The sequence below is a fragment of the Coloeus monedula genome (genome assembly GCF_965178545.1).
Source record: "Coloeus monedula genome assembly, chromosome: 4".
Lineage (NCBI taxonomy): Eukaryota > Metazoa > Chordata > Aves > Passeriformes > Corvidae > Coloeus > Coloeus monedula.
In genome coordinates, this window is record NC_138784.1 from 27,728,828 (window position 1) to 27,752,181 (window position 23,354).

Sequence of the window (23,354 nt, forward strand, 5' to 3'; positions counted from 1 at the left end):
ATGAGAGACGGAGCTGTGTTGCCTTTCATGTCTAAAGCACATACCAGCTCCAACTTGTTTCTCATTGAGGGAAAATGGGCCCTGGTAGCCAGTGCTGGCAGGGCCTACAATGCCGCACTCTCTGAGACAATCACAGGGCTCAGCACTGTCAATCCATCCTTCAGTGCATTCTCCCTGGAGAACAAGCCACTCTGCTGGCCTCCCAGCATAGTGCTATGTCCTCCAGACTCCACATCTGTCAGCTGGTCAGGTCCTTCCCCTGCTTGCCTCTCTGACTTTCTAAGACCAACTGAGAGAATGGGAAACTCATTTTCTTGGGAGTGGGTAAAGAATTATTTTTCAAGGGCAGCAGGAAAGATAGGAACAAGCAAGTGATCCATCTCTGTGGTTCTGATCTTCAGAAGGCAGCCACATGAATTAAAGAAAGGCTGTCTGTCCTTCCTAAGATACAGCCTTTTTTTCCTTATTGACATGAAAACAATTAGCAAGTTGAGTCTTCTGTCACCTGCATATCTTCACCCCCTGGTGAATCAGCCCTTCAAACCTTTCTGAATTTATTGGTTCATACAGAATAATGGGACAGAGCCAGTTACTGGAAAATGCACTCATTTGCTCCCAAGTCTAGTGCTTTGAGTGAATTCATGCCATCAAATTAGAGAGGAGTGAAAATAAAAAATGTTAGTGAGAGTGCAAGCAGAACCACATACACGGGGAAGTGGAGAACTTGTCTTTTAACATGGAGCTGTGGAGTGCCTTTATGGCACCTGATCACAACCCCATGGATCTGTGGGCAAAGTACTGATAAACCTGTGAGTATCTTAAGAGGTATTGATACAGATGTGGAACTGGAAGCAGTTTTTAGTACAGGTGTGCAGTTGTTAAGTTAGCTGAACTGCAGCTGCAAGTATCGATATTTCTGAGTAATTATGAAGAGTATGGCATGATCAGACAGATATTATCCCTGAGAGATGAAATATGAAGATACAGAAGTCTGCTGCAGAGACTGCAATGCTGATTTTGGTAATGAAAACCCTGGCTAATGTTACTTTGGCTGCATTTGAAATATGACAGTATACCCCTGACAGCATGCCTCGCGCACCCGCATTTTCTCTTTACGGACATCAAGACTTATGGATTGGAATCTCCCATTACAATCTTGGTTTGTGTCTGACCAAGTAACCATGGAGGCACATGAGGTGATCAGTGGAGAGAGGAAGGCTTTTAGAAGGGAGCTTCTCAAGATTTCTTTCCACCTTACATTTCCCACTGATGCTTTTCAGGACTTTCACCAGTATATTTTAGGGCATATTAGGTAGAGAGAGATATAAAAATGCTCCGGCATGTAAAAAGACAAGGACTGCCAAACCATGTTTCTCTTGGGAACTTTGTCTCCCTGGAATTTAAAGGCACCATTTTTGCCAGGTGATGATTCTGCTCTGAACTTGGTGTGCAGTTCCCTGGGTGAAAAATGAGCCCCTTGCATTGTTCAGTTGTTGTTCAGTTGTATTTAGGGTAACACAGTTAGTGCTTTCAGATGATCTATGCTATTTGCTGCTCAGAGGTTTGGAGAGGTGTGTCAAAGCTTTCCTCCCTTTTGCTCTTCTGCTGGAGTCAACCACAGGCAGCAGCACTAGGATCCAATCAGCCTGCCTGAGGAGATAAAGCATGGGATGCTGATCAGGTTGGCACCGCTGGAGAAATGACAGATGCTTGAACTGCACCATTCATCCTGAGAGGATCTCCTTGGTGTCTGAAGAGTGACTGCATCTGCATTCTCCCTCTCAGCTCTTCTTGTGCTCAAGTTGAGGAAATTCTGGGTTAGGTTCCCACTAATGGAACCAGCGTGTGCTGGGGGTACAAGATTTCTGGGAGACAGGTGCCATTTCGCAAGTTTTCAGATCTAGTGCTTCATTAGCACACATGGCTTCTGGGGTATGAGTGACCTTCCACAGTGAAAAGTGAATAAGGGGAAAATAGGAGCTATTAAAACACAGGATCTGCTCCTGGACTATCTAGGGCAGACCTGCAGATTGTGTCTAAGGTACATGTCACTGTCATGTACCTTAGACACAAAATATGGGGAGAGAGAGCTGTGCTCTTCTCTGGTTCATGGATCTTCGACAGACTGAGTAACGAAGCACTCTTGCAGAAGTATTTGAGGAGCCCTGTTATTTCAGATGGTGTTCCTCCCTGTAACTTTACAAGTACAGTAAGAGCCATGTTTTACACAGGTGTATGCTGGGAGTTTGAGGGCATCACTCTTGAACAGCTGGAAGTGAGGATAGAATGTTTCTGAGCAAATTCTATTTCTGAGGACAACACTTCAACCAAAATTAAATGTTTAGGCTTCTAGATACTTCAAATCAGATAAAAACAAATGCCCTCATATAAGGTTTCAGTGGAAATCCCTGAGACAGAAAAAACCAAGAAACCTGAGGATATTTTTAAAAAATAATTTTTCAGGTTGCACTTTGCTGAGATATGGTAGCATGAACTTAGGGGAGTGCAGCTGCAGATATTCACCTCACAGTGGGAATAGATTCTGCTCTTAACTCTGAAATTAAGATGTGTACGTGACTGGAAACACAGACCACTTACTCTCAGATGCTCACTGTGTGATCATGTTTCTCAATCACTCTAGAACCAGGAGGTCCCTCTTTCACCATTGGCAAAGCTATCTGGTTGCTGTGGGGGCTGGTGTTCAACAACTCTGTGCCAGTACAGAATCCCAAGGGTACCACTAGCAAGATCATGGTGTCGGTGTGGGCCTTCTTCGCTGTCATCTTTCTGGCCAGCTACACTGCCAACCTGGCTGCCTTCATGATCCAAGAGGAATACGTGGACCAGGTGTCTGGCTTGAGCGACAAAAAGGTAGTGTATCCACCCAAGCCTTTAAGGCAGCCTTTTCCACAGAAGAGACTGCTCTACCCTCTCTTTTTTCCTTTCACGAGGAAAGTGTGCAGGTGTTTTCAGAGTCACATCATAGCTTTAGACTCCAGTTTAAATTGCACAACTGTTCTTCATTGGTATTCAGTTGCACTTTTACATGTGTTAAGCACTTTAGGAATGAATTATAAACAGAGCTGAACTGTGCTTGCTTGCACGATCCCAAACCACACCTTGACTGTCAGCAAGAAACAAATTAATGGAGCTTTGGAGATGATGTGTATAATGGCTGTAACCTGCTTTTTCAGGATGAAATAATTTGTCTTGGGTAGGAATGCTGGCCATTAGGCTAGCAAATAGGATCTGTTAATTTATTCTGAGAACAAGTTCTGTCCATGGGGGTAAATCATTGTGGCTTTGATGTTTTACTATTGCTTGCATTTGAAGTTATACTGTCGTTTTTCAAGGTGTTTGGAGGCTTCGCATCATTTTTTGTTCAGACTCTGAACACTTGAGGATTTTGGGAAGATTGCTGACACATGCAGGGTAGTGCTGTCTGGCTGGTGAGGGTATAATGCTTTGCACACTGCTTTATTTTAGTTTTGTGGTGAGGCTACTCACAAGGAATTGAGTATTATGAGGTTTTGTTTTTCCTGGATGAAGCATGGCAGAGTAATACAATCCATGCAGAAGTGCTCCTGTTATTTGTGTTAATTTTGACCTCAGTTTATTTCACACTGTCTCCTCATTTGTAGTGTGCTGTGTTGAGGATGGGGTGGAGGGGAGTATGCTTTTCTGTCAGGTCGAGGTTGTTGCAGAGACTCCTTAGAAGCTGTGGGCTCCTTCAGGTTGAAAGATACTGTTCAAAACCAGCCGGCCCTATCAGAGGTAATATTAGTGTGTCATCATTAGGTTTTCAACTGTCTGAGCTAAATGGGATAGTTCATACCTGTGATCTATTGTTTCAGGCTGTGCCTAGGCTCATGGAGAGATCCATGCTTTCATTCTCACGTTTTTCAAGACAGTCTTCATACCTGCAGAGATATGTGCATGAAATATCATTTGAAAGCAGTGACTCCCGGAGCTTCACAGAGCCTTTGGATACAAATTTCTGGGCCTATTTTAGCTGATTTCACTGTAGGGCCACCTGTGTGTATTGGATTGAGGCCATTTTCTTCTACTTTTCTCTGCCAACATACCTGTATTTACTTTTGCTATGCTAAAGCATATGTGCTTTTTTTCCTGGGGGAAGAGAAAGGCCACAGTACGTAGAGAATTGTGGTATGCCTCGAACATAGCTGCTAGTGCAAGTACAATATTTGGGTAAGATGACAATCTACTGGAGCATCTGGAATCAAATGAAAATTGGCTAGAGAAACTGAAGGCCAGCAGCTGCCTTTGGACCATAAAGACAGGTGGGACTAACTATATCCAAAACATGTGAGTGAATGAGTTTGATCTACTGGGCTTATGGATTTTACTCTCTGAATATGCAAAAGACCCTGCAGGCTTTGGGAGCAGTCATCCAGACATTTGTCACACTGCTTCAAGATCCCCTGGTTTGGGATGAATTCACTCCTCTGAATCTCATCTTTTCCCTTTTCCAAAACCTGCACGCTGCTTGTAACTCACTCATCCTCTCAATGCACCGATTGGCCAGGATGAAGGGCATGGCAACATCCGGGGCACATGGAGGTGTGCTGTGCTCTACCTCCCTTCTCTTGCCTGCTTAAAGCCAGTTCAGACTTTCAAAAGAGGCAGTCACTGTTCAAAACCAGGTGGGAAAGACTGTTTTCCAGGAGGAAAGATTGTTGCTTCCAATCTTTTTTATCTCCAATGTATGATCTGGTGTCCAGAGCAAAAGTGAGGCAGATGAGTCTCTGGGCCTTCTCCATCAGCTGGTAAGGGCATCTGTGTCCAGCACAAGGGCTTAGCAGAGGATGTAATCCAAGCCGACAGGCAAAGTGACAGTTGTTTAAAAGGATATTGTTCCTACTTGCCTAGATCCAGATCTGCTTGCAAATGTCTCTGTAGTACGACAGTACCTGGGGAAGGTGTCCCACTGACGCTGTAGAGCAGCCAAAATGCCAGATGCACTCACAAAATCCATTACTGTGTCTGGCTGGGGTGCACTTGTCAAGGTCAGGCTGGCTACATTCTGCAACAGCTACTCTGAGGGTCTCCTTGGACCCTCTTCCTTGGGTCTTGCCTGGGAAGAACCACTCCAAGAGGTGCCTACAGCTGCCGACATGCCGCTTCCCCAGCAAAACAGACTGAAACGTTCCAGATGCCTCAGGACTTGGATGGTGTCTTGGCTGTGCCCCAGCATTTACTTCCTAATGGCATGCAAGACAATGACTAACGTCATGTCCCCACTGTGCTTGTGTGGATGCCTGAGCAGGTCTGTCTGAGCTGGGCTGGATTGGATGCCTCTGTGCCAGGGTACCAGGTTGAACTGAGGGTGTCTGGAGGCCCCCTATATGCACTTTGTGACCTCTGCCATTCTCTCTCTGTCCCAGGTGATGCTCACCTTGCAGAATGCCACCCTTTGGGCACAGCTGGCTCAAAACAGGTGCCAGAGCTGATGCAGGAACCCACCTCATGATGGCTGTTAGTTCCCCCATGTTAACCTCTGGAGCTGCTAAATCATACATCAAGCTTTAGCTCTTAACTCTGGGGCAGCTGTGGGCAGTTTGAGGGAGGAGAAACCTGCTGCTGCCTGAGAGCAGCATTGGCCCTGTGAGTTCTGCAGGAAAAGTCCTGCTCTTGACAGCATCTCCTTTCCATCTCCCTGTGCTTGTGGCATGGTGAACCACTTTCCTCCTGCTCAGGTGCTGAAGCAGCACCGTCTGCCTCCACCTGTCCACCTTGTACAGCAGAGGGGCTGGAGGTGGTCCTGGAAGGGGCAGTGCCATGCTGGCCGTGTCAGCTCCCAGCAAGCCCATCTGGAGCATCTTTGCGTGTGCTGCTGGGCTGCATCCATCCAGGATCCATGTGGGGGGCTGCTGCTGCCCTGACCCCTGCGGAAGCCCCAGTGGTAAGAGGGCCTGTTGCAGAATACTGCAGTCAGCTCCCGGGTCTGGATTTCATCTGAGTGTAATCAGAAGATATAACCCAATTTCCATTAGTGGGAGAGCTTCAGACACATTAGAGAAACAAGCGCCCGCGGTATTTCAGTCTAACGAAGGCAATAAATACAGGAAAGATTATACAAAATGAACTAATGTGTGAAGTAATCTAATAGCTATACGTAATTTCCATTCATATACAGTAGTAATAGAATAAAAGCAAATGTGGACAGCCAGCAGGGCATTTAAATAAAATGATTTAGAAGGCAGTAGGTTAATAATAATAAAAAAATAGTATCCTTTCCTATAAATTAGTTGGAAATGCCAAAGAAGCTAATAAAGTATCAAAATGGTAATTTTGTAATTGACATGAAAAGAAGAGAAATGGATTTCTGCATGCTTGCAAATTAATATAGATTGCTGAAATTTCACACGTATTTGACTTATTTGCTTTTTAAGATGTTAATGAAATGTTGAGACAAATACAGCATAGGTCAGTTATTTTTTCAATAGATATAAGTTTGTTCCTTTCTTTAAAAGGTAAGTTTGGAAGTTAAAACTGGGCAGTATTTTTACTGAAAAAAAATCTGGGGAGAATATAAGCCGGCAGAAGAAATTCCTGATATTTTCCAAAATAGCTCATTTTAGTATACTTGATACAAAATACTTTGATATTTCTGAGGTGTATTTTGACATGTCATTTTATAAAGGCACTACTCATAAAATTGACCTACATTTAGGGGGAAAAAAAAAAAAGAGGAAAAAAGATTTTTTTTTTTTAGTAACAAAGGGAAGGGACAGATGGAGATAATTGGAAGACAAAACAACATAGGTAGATCTGAGGTGAATGGAACATTTCAAGTTGATACAAAGCAAAAGCCTCACTGAAAAACCTACAAAAATAAAAGGATTTGCACTTTTCCAGCAGTAATAAATGCTTGGCTGTGAAACTGAAAAATGAAATATTTCCCACATTGTACTTTGCAGCACATTAAATCGAAATTATACAAGGATCCCAGATATGCAGAACACTTAAGCATGTGCTTAACTTTGTGCTCATGAGTGGTGACATTAAAGTCAATGGGCTATTATACACATGATTGAAGTTAAATGCTTCCCTGAGCTTGCAGCTTTTGTACAACGCTTACCTGTTCTGGAAAAGTCCAGGGCATAATGCAGAGCAGATATCTTCAGCTAGACATTTTTGAAGAGGACTAAAAGTGAGGGTCAGTCTTGTGCCTTGTGAGCTCTGTAAGGGGAAGATTGCCTAACTGGATGGCTTGGGGGCAGTAAAAATCTTCCACAGGATTAAACATTTAGTGTTAATTGACATTTGTGGTACTTCCACACATTTTGGCAGGATACAAAGGAAGTTTTATGTGGTGATGTCCACAGGCAGAAGGTATGCAATCTTTCAACAGCAGTATGATTTTTATTGTCAGGACAACTTTGTGGAGATATGAGTTAGGAAGACAAAAGAAGGACCATGCCGCTTCCAATTCTGTCCTCTTGTGATAAATCGTAACCTTTTCCAAAATGTGTAAATCTGGTGCACCTTACTTGACAAAAAGACTCCCCAAAACAGAGAAGTTCTTGAGTCTCCAAACCTTATGTCAAGGGGTAGAGTTGAATTTCTTTCCACAGTGCTTTCCTAGGCGTACATCTCCCTTTAAATGAGTTGAACAGTGCCTTTTGCTTAAATATGACCTCTATCAATAATAGTGGTATTGACTAGTGCTTAGTATAAAAAACACTGGCTCATAGTGAAGTGTAGAAAACTCAGAGCTCTGATAGTCTGAAATTTTATGTCTCGAAATCTGATTACTTCTCTGCATCTCCTTGTAAATCATCAGGTGCTATAGTATGAAGTATTTACAAATGCTATATACTGTAGCTATATATTACGTGTAAGCACACATAATACATGTGTACTCTGTGTAATTACATATTATGCTAAATTTTCATATTAATAAATAGCTATTAAATAGTTACAGCATATGATAAGTTAGTAATAGATCTTTCTAACTTGTGACTTACATTTATTGTGTACATAAGTGTGATCTCAGATAAATTTTTCTGGTTGCAGATGGGTGTGTTTATCATAGGTTTAGACATTCTCCAGTCTTTGTATTGGGATGATTTTTTTGCTTTCTGAGATCTTTGGAACAAACCTCTGTGCCTGTGTGCTAAAATGTGATTTGGTAGTTTTTAAGACTATAAATGCTTAAAATCAGTGGTTTTTCAAACATGTTTCCCACCCCTTCCCTGCCCCGCCCCCCCCTCCCCCCCCCTTCAGTCCTACTTTCTTTGTCATTCTCCCTCTTTTTCTTAAGATCAGCACTCTACAGTCAGAGTGGCAAGGAAGCTGCAGTGTTCTTTAGCCTTCACTTGGTCTCCCAGGATTCTCTTTTTCTGTTCATCTGGAGGGACTTCCCTGGGATCAACACAGGCTGAGGGATGAAAGAATCAAGAGCAGCCCGGCTGAGAAGGACTTGGGGGTTCTGGTGGGTGAGGGACTGGACATGACCCAGCAATGTGCACTCCCAGCCCAGAAAGCCAATTGTATCCTGGGCTGCATCCAAAGCAGCTGGACAGCAGGGTGAGGGAGGGCATTCTGCCCCTCTGCTCTGCTGAGACCCCACCTGCAGTGCTGCATCCAGCTCTGGGGTGCTGTTTTCTGAACAACAAGGAGATGGACCTGCTAGAGTGAGTCCAGAGGAGGCCACCAAAATGCTTAAAAGGATGGAGCACCTCTCCTTACAAGGAAAGGCTGAGAGAATTGGGATTGTTCAGCCTGGGAAACGGAAGTCTTTAGGGTGACCTAATTGTGGCCTTCCAGTACCTGAAGGGAAACCTGAAAAAGAGGTGGAGAGAGACTTTTTAACAAGAGCATGTAATGACAGGACAAGGGGTAAGGGCTTCAAACTGAAAGAGAATAGGTTTAAATTAGGTATTAGGAAAAAAATTCTTCTGCATGATGGTGGTGAGGCACTGGAACCAGTGCCCAGAGAAGTTGTGGATGCCTCATCCCTGGAACTGTTCAAGGCAAGGTTGGATGGGGCTATGAGCAACTGGTCTAGTGAGAGGTGTCCCTGACCACGGTGTGAGGATTGGGATTAGATGATCTTTAAGGTTCCTTCCACCCCATTCTATGAATTAATGAGAGTAAAAGCCTGTAATGGGACTATTCAGGATTATTGCCGGTTAAAATGCGGTTTAGTTGGAAACTTAAGCAGATAAGATGCAAGGGGAGGGGATACTCAGAATCAGACTGTAGGCTTAATTCATCCTTTCTGGAAAGGAAGAAATGCAAACCCCTGGGCTTTGTTGGAGGCGTGGGTGAGAGTCACTGGATGAGGGACTTTGGTGATGAGGCCGTGGCAAAGTCCTGACCTTGCAGCTTTTGCATTCCCCCTCAACAATGCCCTGGGCTTTCCAGGCCATGTCCACCAGTGACCCTTTCTTTTCATCTTCCTTTTTACCAGCTCTTGGAGCTATCCCCCTTTGGATGTAGTGGTTAAATTTGGTTGCTTCTGTGCTAATTTCTTGGCAGTCTGGAAAAAGCTGTCTTTGGAGAGTTACATAAGGGGGAGAAAGAAAGAGGGAAGCAAAGGATTGTCCTGCTTCTCACGTCAATATAAGTCAGCAGAGAGGGAAACAATGAATATTTTTATTTATTATTTATATGGTGCCATAAATGTACTTGGCACTTTGCAGTCAAATAAAAGACGATGGCCCTGCCACCAAAATTTGGCAGCCTGAGAGATGAGAGCTGGCCTCCTTCAACTGAATGATCAGGGCTGAATTACTGGTGGGCAAGGGCTGGGAGTATGAGATCTACAGGATTCAAAAACCCACAACAGCTGTGCCCCCACACTTTCATTGCTGATGCCTAGTGGCCATGACATTTAGAGTTATATGTACATCCATACACTTGATAAATATTTGGCAGGTTGTATCTTTCCAGGCACTTTTACTTCACTGCAGGGAAAGAAGCCCTGCTTCTCCCAGGCCTTGGGCTACTCAAGGTCAAACTTCCCCTAAATCTCGGTGGCCCAGTAGACTTGTTTACTGAAGGCATAGCTCAGTGCCCCAGGAGTCATGTGGGAGTGATATGGTTTTCATTTCTCTCCTGTCTTTCACTTGCAGGTGGGAGGCAGCTTTCCTCAGAAGGTTAAAGGAAGGCATTATCTCCCAGCTCTGGGAAGGTGCTAGAATGATCCAGCTGCCCTGTCTGAAGTGCCCTGCTTTCTTGCTTTGCCTCCCTGCCCTACAGACATGCTTAAGAAATTGCACTAATGTGATTGCTAAGCTTTTATAATTACTTGGATGAAAATTCTGGCCCCTGTAAAGTCTTTTGGAGGTTTGCCAGGCTTGCACAGGGTTTCACCCTGCTGCCCAGTGGATAGTACCCACATAAAAGTAGGTTTGCTACTGTTACTACTCAGAAGACAGGAGGATGTGACCTTCCTTTGTTAGTGAAAATGGGTGAAAAATTGAATTGCTCCCCCACCAAACTACATCCTCTGAATTTCTCAGAGTGTATTATAATTTGTTAACCAGCTGTCTCATGTGCAAACAAAGCAGATTTCAAATTCCTCTGTAGTTAGCTGCCACCTCTCATCTCAAGGTCTTTTTAATCAGTTAATTTTCTCCCTCTGAATGAACATCTACACTTCTAATGATATTAACATGAGTGTAGTAACTGGCATCTTTCTGCCTCACTAATTTCTGTTTTGTGTTTGCCTGGGATCATTCAGTAGGTACCCTTTTTCCCACTGCGTTTAGCTTCCAAGGAAGCTGACTTTCAAGAATGAAATACATGGCACAATTTGATGCTGGATAAACAGATGATCTCCATCCTCTACATGCATGCAACCAAAAGTTAAGTGTACTGTAGCTATGATTTCGTAGCCCCCTTCATTGCAACAGATATGACTGGGGTGTTCTGATATCATACATACTAACACTTGAGCTGTGCAAGGAGCTTTTGGCCCTGACTGGTGAAGCTCAGTGATTCCACTACAGATGTCTTCTGGTCAAGCTTGAGGGACACCTAACAGTGACTTGAAGCCTATATACTGCCATATACTATGTGTCCTGAAGAATATTTAATATTTTTCTCCATCTGTTGGGTGGAGAAACTGCACAGAGCCTGTATAATGCCCACGCACTTGGCCGACCCAGAAGAAGCCTGGTGTTCTGGTGGTGGGTGGACTCTGTAGGTGATGGTCTGATCCTGAAGTGGCCCCTTAGGTCTGGTGTATCTGTAATGCTTGGGTCAGCATAAAGGCAGTGTGGCAGCAGCAGGCACAGGTAGGTGTGTTTGTGGAAGATGGGGGCTTCCCGGCATGCCATCTGTTTGGGGTGACGCTGCACTGCCCAAGGTTTTCAGTCTCCTCAGAACCTGTGCCGCTTCTGCACAGAGCAGGCCTGTACATAGCAACCCAGCTCGTAAAGAGCCTGCACAGTCCTACTGTGTGCATTGCTCTGGCAATAACCGCATGTCATGGAGGCTTCTTCCACCAATTGAATTTCCGCTTTCATCTCAGTTATTTTGCAAGGACAATTATTTTTAAAGTTGCTATATTTGAACTCCTTTCTTTTGCTTTCACCTGTTCCCCCCCCCCGCCCCCACCTCTGCATTGTCACTAGGTTGCTCTGTTCCCTTCCCTGACCTGCACATGTCCATATTTCACCAATAGGCATTCATAGATATTTTTCTTTCTTGTTTGTGAGTCTGGCCCACACTACATCTTCCTTTAAAAGGGACTTTAATCGAATTCTTTGCCAACTTTGCTGCAGTCAGTTGCACTAACTGATAACTCCTTTCTTGGACTTAATCTAGAGCAATTCATGGGTGAAAGCGCTATGCAAAGCAAGACAGAGAATTTGAAACATCACTGAATAATAAGATAAACCACAAAGTCAAAGTCTGAGGGAGCATAAGGTAATTTTATGCCCTCCCTAAGCTGATATAATGGATGTGGTGCTGTTCGGTCCCTTTTTAAAAAACTTACGTTTTTTGTTTGTTTATAAATCAAGACATGTATTGTTTGACTCGTGAAGACAAGAAACTGGGGTTTCACCACTGCAGTCTTAGTGTTGATTTCTGCAACTGGTCCACAATCAGGAAGAGTTGGATGTGGCAGCTGGATTCAGAGCTGTGAGCAGTCCCAGCCACTGCCGAGGAGGCAGAGAATATTATTGTGAGGGAATGCAGGAGGGAACTAAAAAAGAGCTAGGGCAAAAGGATGATCTGAAAACTTATAGTCACTTAGAAATGGCTGTGAGTTCCACCTTGAAAATAAAAAATGTCTGTAATGTCAAAACTACATGACTGTGCAGAGGGGAGAGGAATTCTTTAGGAATGAATCTCAAGAAGTATCTGTACGAGAGAGTCATTAATAATAGAGAATGAGCAGCACAGTCACTTTAGTCTGCTCTCCTCACAGACTTGTACCAGTGCTATGATTTAGGTTTGCAGTATGATTTTCTGCCTGTGTTGCTGGGCTGGCACAGCTGGCACACTCCTAGCTGGGATGCAATTTTGTCAATTTTAAAGTGCCTACAGCACCATGCCACCAACAGTTCCAAGTTCCATGCTCAAAAACTGTAGAGCACTTCCTCTACCAGGGCAGGTGACTGGGGGCACGGGTTTGTGGATGTGCCTATGTGCACAATCAAGCTGCATAAAGAAAAGAATACAGTAAAAGTCCTGAAGATGGTGCTGGCAGTGATGATTGACATTCCAGAAACAAACTACCTGAATGCAGATCAGGACAGAGGTACAGCTTTGAAGAACTTGCAAGCTGAAAATGAAGGATAGACAGAACACAATATAATATAGAGAGATCCTGAGAAGAGTGATAATGAGCATGAACTCTCACTAGCATTGTTTTTGTTGCCTTACTGCAAGCTTTTTTAGTATAATGTTCTCTCAGCATCTTTGTGTCTTGATCGGATTGTTCTTGATATGGTGGAGAGCATGTTCACCAACCAAAGGTAAGTCAAGGAAAGACCTACAGGATACAGCCAAAGGACAGCAGCAAGAAGGGCTGCAGGTCCATGTAATACAGCTTGCAAAGGAAGGCTAAAGAAACTGGGCTTCTCTAGCTGCAGCCAAAGAACATGGAGAAGAAGCAGCACAACCGTCTTCAAAAACATAAAATGCACCTTCAGAGAAGAAGAAACTATTTGGATTTCCCTGTCCATGGACAAGATAACAGAAAATATTGCAGTTGTATTGCAGCTGGAAGGCTTTAGTTCAGATACTTGGAAGAACTTTCCAGTAGTAAGGCTGTGGTGGGGATTGTCCAGGGAATGGAGGAGTCTCCAGCACCAGCCATCTTCCACAGTGGACTGGATTAAGAGCTGTCAGGGATGCTGATGTCCAGGAGAGATTCACCAGAGAGACAGAGGTGGAAGAGACATCTTCTTGGTCAAATTCAGGTTTGTGATTCTGTGGCATTATTCGTGGTGCAGCTTGAGGACAAAAACTGTATATTTTGGGGATATGAAAAGAGCAAGCTGCTTCTCTTTGAGAGTCATCCATTATCTGTGAAGGAATTCATTTCCTGGCTGAAACAGAGGACACAGAAGGCAACTAGGGCAAGACATGCTGCTGTGGACATGTGTAGCCTATCAGGACTTAAGTATAGGCATAGAGCTACCTCACAGTTAGACCTGAAAACCACTGGCCCGCTCTTCAATTTTTAAGGTTCTGAAGGAAGCTCTTGTGCAAAAAGCCTGGCTGGATTTTCAGGCTATGAAGAAAGGTGAAAGCTGACTGCAGTTACATGCAGCTGAACCAGAACAAGAGAACACTATCGAGGATATTTGGGCAATGTGGACAAATTATGCATTAAGAGGGTGGTGGGCACTTTGGGCTTGCTGCTACCCATAGCAGTTGGCTCCCTGTACTTTTGGTGGGAAAAGCTGTCCTGAGGGCCAAATGGACCAGTGGCTAGATTCACTTGTGCCAATATAGATGTCTAGAGCCATTTTAGGTGTACTGGAGTGTCCAAACTACCCTCAGGTGGCTGGCAAATTTGACACAGGGAATATGAGAGACATGTTCCCAAGGTGAAATTCCCTTGGCATCTCAGCTTGGCACTTACTTCTGGGCAAATGGAGTGAACTCAAAGTATCTAGCATGGGCTTAAGCTCTTTTGGACTTGCAGCTAGCCGAGGAGCTGAATCTGTGGCTCTTAGTTTGATGGGTCAGAGCTGTGGAGCTTTCTGTGGTAGAAAACTTTAACTGGGCATCCGGGCCTTATGAAGTATAAGGAGCCCTCCCAGAGAAGCTGTAAAGCACTACACACACACACCCACACACCCACCCTTGCACCAAGTTCTGCCAGCTCATTACGTTATTCAGCAGTGGATTGATTTGGGCTTTTTTTAAGCAGTGTAAAAGTAGATTGGCTGATAAAAAAGAGCCTTTTTGTTGCGAGAGCTTGCTGAGTTTGGGAAACTGCTTTCAATGCTATTGGCAAACACTTTACAGTGTAAACAGGGCCTACATCAGGCAGATAAATAAGTGCAGATGTGCTTTTCTGTAGGATCCATTTGGTGATAGACAATATATTGAAAAAAAATTTCTCATCAAATTAATTGTGGCCAATTAGACATAACCCCTTCCCCTCATCTCTGAATCCCCTCCAATTGCTGCTGCATGAATGGGAAGAGCTCCTATCACCTGTTTCATTATGCAGATTGATATTCGAACATCTGAGAACAATGCTGCTTTCTGCACGGCACGGCTCCAAATTGCTAATGAAACAGCTCTGCCAGCCGAGTCACTTAAATCCGCTTTCACTGCTGCTGTCGACAGCTCTCATGGTGAGATGTGGAGGGGAGAGGGAAAGGAGCTCTCCCCCCTGAATGTGCTAACAGCTCCCAGCCTGTGTGTTTATCGCTCTCCAGAGAAGGAAGATTTCTGCTCTCTGACTCTGAGAGGTTACTTTTCCAAAGCTGGGGTCTGCTTTGCACTTAGTGCTCCTTGATTTCAGTTGGTGGACTGAGGGGTTGAAGAGGCAGGCAGCCACTGGGTTCTGAACATAGACACCTTGTATCCCAGAGCTACTCCAGCCCTTCAGGCATCCTTGGTGTCTGCTTTCCACCCCCATCTCTAGCATCCACCTTCACAATTGATGTGAAGCAAGTGGGACTTCTTTCATGGGTGAAAGAATGTGCACATCACCTTGAGTACATAAAAGGGGAACATCTCACAACTGAGGTTCCATGGTAAATGAGTGGGAGGATGCAAGTGGGATACACCTCTGCCTGGGGCTTTTTGGGTGCAGGACTGCAGCTGAGCCCTGCTGGTTCCCTCACAGGCAGTCACCCCTTGAGGTAGGTAGATCTGGGCAGCAGGACAGGTCTCCTGCTACAGGCAAGTATTAACATGGGGCTCCTACAAGTGTGGACCCTGTACAGCTGGGTTTTCTCAGCAACTGGTGTAGTTGCTTATCTTCCCTTCCCCTATTATCACCACATTTTTTTTTGCCAGAGCCTCAAAGGACTCCTCTTTGCAGATGCCTGGGGTAGAGTAGTTGTGACTCAGGGCTCTGACAGGAGAAATATTTGCATAAAATAATGGGACCATTCTCTCACTGATCTACATTCTGAGCCTTTCTGTCCATGTCTGTGGTTGATTCCACAATGTTGTCAATGTTTACTGCAGCATTGAGATTACCTCTGCACAGGCTTCCTCCATGTAATGGCCCCTGTATTGTTCCTCAGCTTCTCCATCATGTCTCAGACTCCTTATTGACTGATCTGCCAAAGAGCTCTGCTTCCCTGGGGATGATACTTATGATCCAGGCCCACTCTCCCAGCCCCTGGGAGAAATCAAATAAGTGGCTTTCCTTACTAAACTCTTTGACAATCTGTCAATTAACTGTCTTCCTTACGGATCATCTCCACACATTCCTCTACTGTGTTGCCAGGAGGGAACACCTTTCCCATCTGTCCCATGAACTTTCTGGGAAGGCTTGCATGTCTTCTTGTTCCCTCAGTATGAGCTGTGTAGGACAGAAGCTAGTGTAGTTAGAATGATGCAACAGTTTTTGACGCTGGAGAGCTCACTGGGGATCCCTCCATGCCTGGACTGAGCTGCACCTGCTTACTGCCAAGAAACAAATGTGGGGCTTTTTGAACTGCTATCTCCTGTCAGAAAGCTGCATGCATGTACTGCTATTACTTCTCAAATATGGAGAAGTAGCTGCTTATCTCTGGCTCCATGGGCTGTGGAGTCAGCTGGACATTGGTTGCTTTCAGCGTTGTAAACATCAAGCCAGGTTAGCTGGGGATCTGTGTTCCTCTTAGGCACTCAAGCTAAAATTGTCTGGTGTGGGTCCCATATGGATCCTTTCATATCGTTTCCTGTCTTGCTGTCCACCAAGCTATGGCTGAAGTGTGTGTGCATGTTGGTGTGTGGAGAATAATTTGCATTTGAAGATCTGCTCTGACTGAGGAATGAGCAGGAGGTAAGGATTGGTAAGTGAATGAGTAGTATGTGAATTTGTAGAAGTCATCAACCTGACTTCTTTCTCTAGAAATGTGCTTTTCCAGCTGCTAGAAATAGGCATTTCCTAAAAGAGAAATGTTTTCATTTATTTACTGATTGTCCAGGAGATTAAAAATTGAATCTGGAGCCTTTTTCCTGTGGCTGCTATTATGGGCTCTGGAACACAGTGGGGACAAAGGATAGTTCAGAGTTGGGATTGTTTCCCTTACCACAGCCCTGCCTGACTTTGTAATCCTTCTTACTCTAGTTTGTAGACATTGTGATGGAGGTAGAGATTGTGTCACTGGGAATGGAGGGTGGAGGTATAAAATGGACATGCCAAAACTCAGTCACACCAATGTTGGTCAGGCCTGCCTGATGCTTGTTTTCTGTTGGAGGGCTCTGTGGGAATGGGAATGTCCTGTTTGCCTTCAAGGCAGGGTTCTGCAGCCTCTGGGAAAGCAGGTTGCCCACGCTGCAATCTCCTGGTTTAGCATGTCAGGGGAGAGACTGTGTTTCTTTGTGTCTGGCGTGGCAGTGCCCTCCTTGTGATGGGTCCCCTAGGCTGCTGCTTTAATCAGCTTAGTAAAAAAGAATGATTTTAGCATGCTGCGGTGATTTTTCTCCCATCAAAGTTTGCTTTCATTACAGTCTTTGATAGATGTGAGTTTGTCTTCATCCGTAGAGGGTGTGACAAAGTTCTAAGAGACACCTTATTGTCTGTTTTATGCCATGTGAAACTTCTGTTTTGTTGGTGATGCACTAACCTGAGTTCAGAAAAACAGCCCTGATGTTTTTTACTGGCTTAAAGCAGTAGGATACATGTTGTCTCTCACACACTCACATGCACATTCAAGCTCATCTTGCCATCCAGACTGGAGAGATGAATTGCCTAGTACAGAGAAACAGGTGAAGAGTGTTCCACACACAGCTTCTAGCTGTCCTCATGGCTGAGATGTTATGAGTGAGATATACTCCTTTAGGGGCTCTGGCCTCCTCAGTTAAGTTGACCAAGTTCCCAAATGGCTTTAAGCAGAGCTCAAGAACAAGGCTCATCTGCATGTGTTTTAAACTAGAACTGTCTGTAGATTGCAGCCCTGTAGAAGGTGGCAGTGCATGACTGCGCATATTCATGTACCGGGTGAACTACTGGCATTAAATGGGTTTGGTCTGACCATTAGCATGTTGTCAGCGTGGTTCTCAGGATCATGCAAATACACAGTCACAGCTGGGAGTCAAGAAAGAATACCAGGCAAGCTACTGCTTGATATATCCTGAGAGGAGGAGGCTTCTTTCCCTTTAATCTACCTTTGCATCTTTACTGCTTATTCACTTCCTGGTTTGCAATTCTGTGCTCCTTCTCATCTGCTGGTTCTAGGGGTTTTAAGCAGTCTTGATAATTGACAGTCTAAATTTTACTGCTCATAAAATCCCAGAGAGCATTGATTATGACTTGAGTTAAGCAAGTGGCATATAAAATCTCACAGTCTTGCAGCCGTGGGGGAATGTTATGATGAATGTATTTCTTGTGAGCGGCAAAAGCTTTGGAGTGTTCTGCCAGCTCTGTTCCGGGCATCAAATGTTACTAGTAACTTGCAGCCACTAACAGCATTTCATTTGGGACATTTGCCCAAAACTTTGAAAGCTGATCATTCGTTTGGTGAAGTGGATGTGAGGTGTGCTGAGAGGCATCTCTCCTTATTAATTACTTTACTTCTGTCAGAACTAGGAAGTGCAAAGGCATCCACAGAGCTGAAAAAGATACTTCTTAGGAACTAAATGACAGTTTGTGGATAAAAAGCACATCACATAGACTTTATTTTAAACCTTTTCTTGACAGTGTTCCAGCACCACTGTTACATTTTCCCTTTCCTTTCTCCTTTTATCTAACCTCCTATTTAATCTCTGATCACTGACTATATCATGCACTTAATCCAGAGTAGACAAAAAGAACAGCTTGCTCAGATTTACTTCTTAGGCATTAACAGGAGATATTTGTGTTTGAAAACACTGAAATATAATGGCTTCTCAATTATGTTTTCTACATGATAGTAAAATAAAATCAGAACTACCTTCCGATATTCTCCCAACCAGATGACTGCTTCAATCTGAAAGATTGTGAGGATTGTTCCTTTTTCTGTCTCTTCAGTTCCAGAAACCAAATGACTTCTCACCCCCTTTCCGCTTCGGGACAGTTCCCAATGGCAGCACGGAAAGGAACATTCGCAACAACTACCCTGAAATGCACAGCTACATGGTGAAGTTCAATCAGAGGGGAGTGGATGATGCCCTGTTCTCACTGAAGACTGGGTGAGTCTTTCTTACATGCTCCTTTACCACAGACTTTTTGCATGCTTGTCTGGAAAATTTTATTTTTAAGGTTTGAAAAATTAGCCTCTATTATCATTCCATGGTTAAAAGTATAGTAAGACCACACATAGCACAGTAGCACAGGAGAGTAACTCTGTGGTTCTTTTTACCAGGTTTTTCTATTGCCATCTCTATAAGAGTTTCTGGTTTTGCTGTGTTTATAAGAATACAAAAAAAAAAAAAAAAAAAAGAGCATCTACTGTATCCCTGTGTACATAATCCATGTATGTATTGGTCCCAAAGACCTTGCTTCATCAAGATGTTTCATGCTGATAGGTTTTTATGCATACAGAAGAAAAGCTCACGGATCTCTGTGGACAAAGTTTTTTGCGGAGCATTTATATTGTCATCTGGAAATTACTTTGTTTTCTCTTCTTGTGTTTAAAAGATTATGCTAATCAGGAAGCTGTCAGACTAATCCCACCCCAGTGTATCACCACTTAATATAATGTAATGGAAGGTAGGCTTGAAGCAAGTAGTTTGGAAGTAGCCTACTCACTGGAATATTTTAGTATCAAGGGCTAAACAAAACATTATTTGAATAATAAGGACATATAAAAAATGTAAGCATTTCCTTGGGTAATTTTGGAAACGTGGGAAAATTTGTTAGTGAAAAGCATGCTTGAATAGCTCATCCTATTTTAATAACAGCGGATCTGCAAAGGAACTAGCTCAAAATGACATTTTGCAAGCCTTTGTGCTTTATAATTAAAGACCTCCTCCCAGAGCTGACCATTTTAGTTGTCAGAGCCCAGCCCCAGTGAAAAAAATTTTTGCTTACACTCATGTTGTACTATGAGAAAGTTCATTCCAAAGCACAACTTAAGATGTTTAGCCAATTTAATTACTAAATTGAATATTCCTAAACCTGTTTGCCAGGTTCAGAGGTACACAGCCCATTACAAATGGTTGTACCATTGTTGGATATCATCCTGGGAAGATGCATTTGCCAGGATAGTCATCATTCAGGAAATAAATATTCACTGTCCTGGAAATATATGGATGAAATAGAGTTCATCACTTGTGATAGATGTCATCCTGGCTTCATATTTACCCTTGGACAGACTTCCTCACAGATAAGCACTTGACCTGAGATAATCACCATCCTGTAAATATATGTGCAGGAGGTGTATTGTAAACATAGTGTGTGAGAGAGAATGTGCAACCGGAAGGTCTTAGGTCAATTATCAAGAAGTGTTTCATTTCAGATCTAGTGGGAGGATTTACTCATCAGCTGTCTTTGGGTATGTGGAAGATGGAACCTCCTGAGGCTGCCCCCCACATCCAAATCAATTTGTTGCAGTGTGAAAAGGCTCTCATCAGGCTGTTGTGCTCTCTACACAGCCCATAATGGGGATTTCTCTGTGTGGAAACAGAATTTTTGTTGTGATTTTCAGCTGAACAGTCTTTAACAAAGACCAATTCAGCATGGTAAACCATAAAGCTGCTGTTGTAGCCACTTGACATTGGTAAAGATCTGGTAGTACTTTTCACAGTAACTGAGGGGTTAAACATAATGTCCTGACTATATTTGATTTGAAAAAGATACATTTTTCTCAGCTAATTCATGCCAGCATTTGAATTGGAGAAAATACTTTCCTTACTTCAGTCCCTACTTTGCTATCTAATACTGATAAATTTTGTAAGGCATTTTAGATTCTTTTGAGATGAAAGGCAGTACAGAAATATAAGCTATTCTTAAGAATATAGATCCCCTTGACTTCCTCTTCATTCATCTTTATCTTGCAGTATGTTTGTATTCCAAATTTTCTTTCAGATCAGAAATTATGATTACCAAAAAGTGAGAAAGAAATAGATGATCCTCATTTAAAACCCAGATTCACCTGTAAGACAGCTTTAGGCTTAGATTTTATTTAACTATGGTGAAGATGACACACCTGAAGGATGGGATACCATCCAGAGGGACCTGGACAGGCTCAAGAAGTGGGCATATGGGGATCTCATGATACTTAATAAGGCCAAGTGCAAGGTGCTCCACTGGGGTCAGGGCAATCCCCGGTATCAACACAGGCCGAGGGATGAGGGATCAAGAGCAGCCCTGCTGAGAAGGACTTGGGGGTTCTGGTGGGTGAGGGGCTGGACATGACCCAGTAATGTGCACTCCCAGCCCAGAAAGCCAATTGTATCCTGGGCTGCATCCAAAGCAGCTGGACAGCAGGGTGAGGGAGGGCATTCTGCCCTTCTGCTCTGCTGAGAGCCCACCTGCAGTGCTGCATCCAGCTCTGGGGCCCTCTGCACAAAAAGGACATGGGACTGTAGGAGCAAATCCAGAGGAGGCCACCAAAATGATTAAAGGGATGGAGCACCTCTCCTTACAAGGAAAGGCTGAGAGAATTGGGATTGTTCAGAAGAGAAGGCTTTAGTGTGACCTAATTGTGGCCCTCATGAAGTGAACCTACAAGAGAGCTGGAGAGAACCTTTTTATAAATGCATGTAGTGACAGGACAAGGGGGAATGGTTTAAATCTGAAAGATTAGATAAATTAGATATCAGGAAAAAATTCTTCCGCATGATGGTGGTGAGGCACTTTACTGTGAGGTGATGAAGTTGTGGATGCCCCATCCCTAGAGTGTTTGAGGCCAGGCTGGATAGGGCTCTGAGCAACCTGGTCTAGTGGAAGATGTCCCTGCCCATGTCATGGGGCTTGGAATTAGATAGTCTTTAAGATCGTTTCCAACCCAAACCTTTCTATGATTCTATATAAACATTGCAGTCCATCTGAAAAAGGTTAATTTCTTCCTTAGCTGCCTAAAAGCACCTTTGAATTCATACAGATTTTATATTTTCTGTACTATACCCTCTTGTTTCTTGCATCTGTGCAGGAAGTTGGATGCTTTCATTTATGATGCAGCAGTGCTAAACTACATGGCTGGCAGAGATGAAGGCTGCAAGCTGGTGACGATTGGGAGTGGGAAAGTGTTTGCCTCCACTGGCTATGGCATTGCCATCCAAAAGGACTCAGGCTGGAAGCGCCAGGTTGATCTTGCGATTCTACAGCTTTTTGGAGATGGTAAGTGAGAAGAAAAAGAAGCACTGAAATTTCCTAAGAAATACCAAGTTTTGCGTGTAAGAAGTGAAAGTTTCTAGCTCTGGTGCTTCAGATGTGAGTTGAGAACATGAAATTATTAATGGGGTTTTTTTAGAGTCATCACACCAAAAATGTGAGGATGTCACTTCTTTCATGTTGTTGATGCAGGGTAGCGGTATCATCAAAAGCAGTGCTGAAAGCACTAAAGTTTTCATAGAACAAGCTCAGATGTGTGTTTGAAAAAACATCTTATGTGAAGAACGTCTTGTAAAAACAAGATTTCTGGTGTGAATTTTTCACTACCTTTGAGGTTTTGCCATGACCAAACCCACTAATTATACTGGACTGTCTGTGGTTATTCCATACTTTATAGCTCTGACAGGATCAATCCATGCAGGGTTTACAGAATTAAAGGATAAATATTTCTGGATGAATGAGCTAGATCAGATTTTCCAAAACCTCCAAAAAACCCCCAAAGCGAAACAACAAAAAAAAGCCAAACAAGGAAGAACTTGAGACTCAGAAGCATATTTTGGAGCAAGTTTTTAATTAGAACATTGTAGTTACCTAATACACCTCTTAATTTACAGAGAAATTGCTGGTATTAACAAAAATTATTTATGGGAAAAGAAATTCATTCTTAGGAAATATTTTCCCATCTTTCCATTTCACATTACATTTTCCTGTGTCCTTTTTTATAAATAAATAAAATTCACAGGTTATTTTATTTATAAGTATTCTTTTTTTCCCCCTGAAATCTGAAAATAACATCATATTATAAATATGGAAAGAACATAACTTGACATACTTCAGAAAATTGGCCACCTGACAGATAGGTTGTTCTGTTTCTTAAAAAGCCTAATATGTGCTATTTCAGAGAAGAACATAAGTTCTCCACAAAGCTTCAAAGACTCTGTTGTGGTACTACTTTAATACAGACTGGAGATTGAAAATGTGAAAAACTAACTTGCCTAACAACATGAAACAATTTGTCATCCTGCAAAATTAGTTTGTTCTGAATGTCTCAATATATGTGTGTGTGTGAGCGTTTACCTCTCTCTCGCCTCTCATGTAAAGGACCATAATGGTAGTAAGTGGTGTATGAAATTAGAGTACAGAGCCTTTGCTCCTAGCTGATACAAATTAGAAAAATTTTTGATTGGTCAAAGCCCTTGGAAGTGTTGAATTTGGACAAAATTGAATGGAAGAACAATGAGTAAAAATACTCAAATATTTTTTGGAACATTGCACCTAGTTTTAATGAGCTGTGGATATGATGGAAAAAAAATTGATTGAAAACAATCATTTTTATGAATTCTGAGTTGGAAATATACAATGTTTTCATTTAGAAATGATTAATTTTTGTCTACCAGTATCAGTCACTAATTTTCCCCTTCATTGACTTAATGAAAGTGGAAGTTTGTGAGGCCAGGTCTTCAGTCATCTGGTGGACAACTGTTTCAGGATC

At 43.1% G+C, this 23,354-nt stretch overlaps 1 protein-coding gene across 1 annotated transcript in view; it reads left to right on the plus strand.

The window, feature by feature from the left end:
* The window catches only part of GRIN2B (glutamate ionotropic receptor NMDA type subunit 2B), a gene marked incomplete at both ends in the record, with an annotated part of 169,185 nt that overhangs the window by 141,542 nt on the left and 4,289 nt on the right, over positions 1–23,354 (plus strand). The window contains 3 exons of the mRNA XM_082280837.1: positions 2,642–2,871; positions 18,617–18,777; positions 21,681–21,868. Coding sequence (XP_082136963.1) covers positions 2,642–2,871; positions 18,617–18,777; positions 21,681–21,868 — 579 coding nt within the window. The remainder of the gene's footprint in view (positions 1–2,641; positions 2,872–18,616; positions 18,778–21,680; positions 21,869–23,354) is intronic.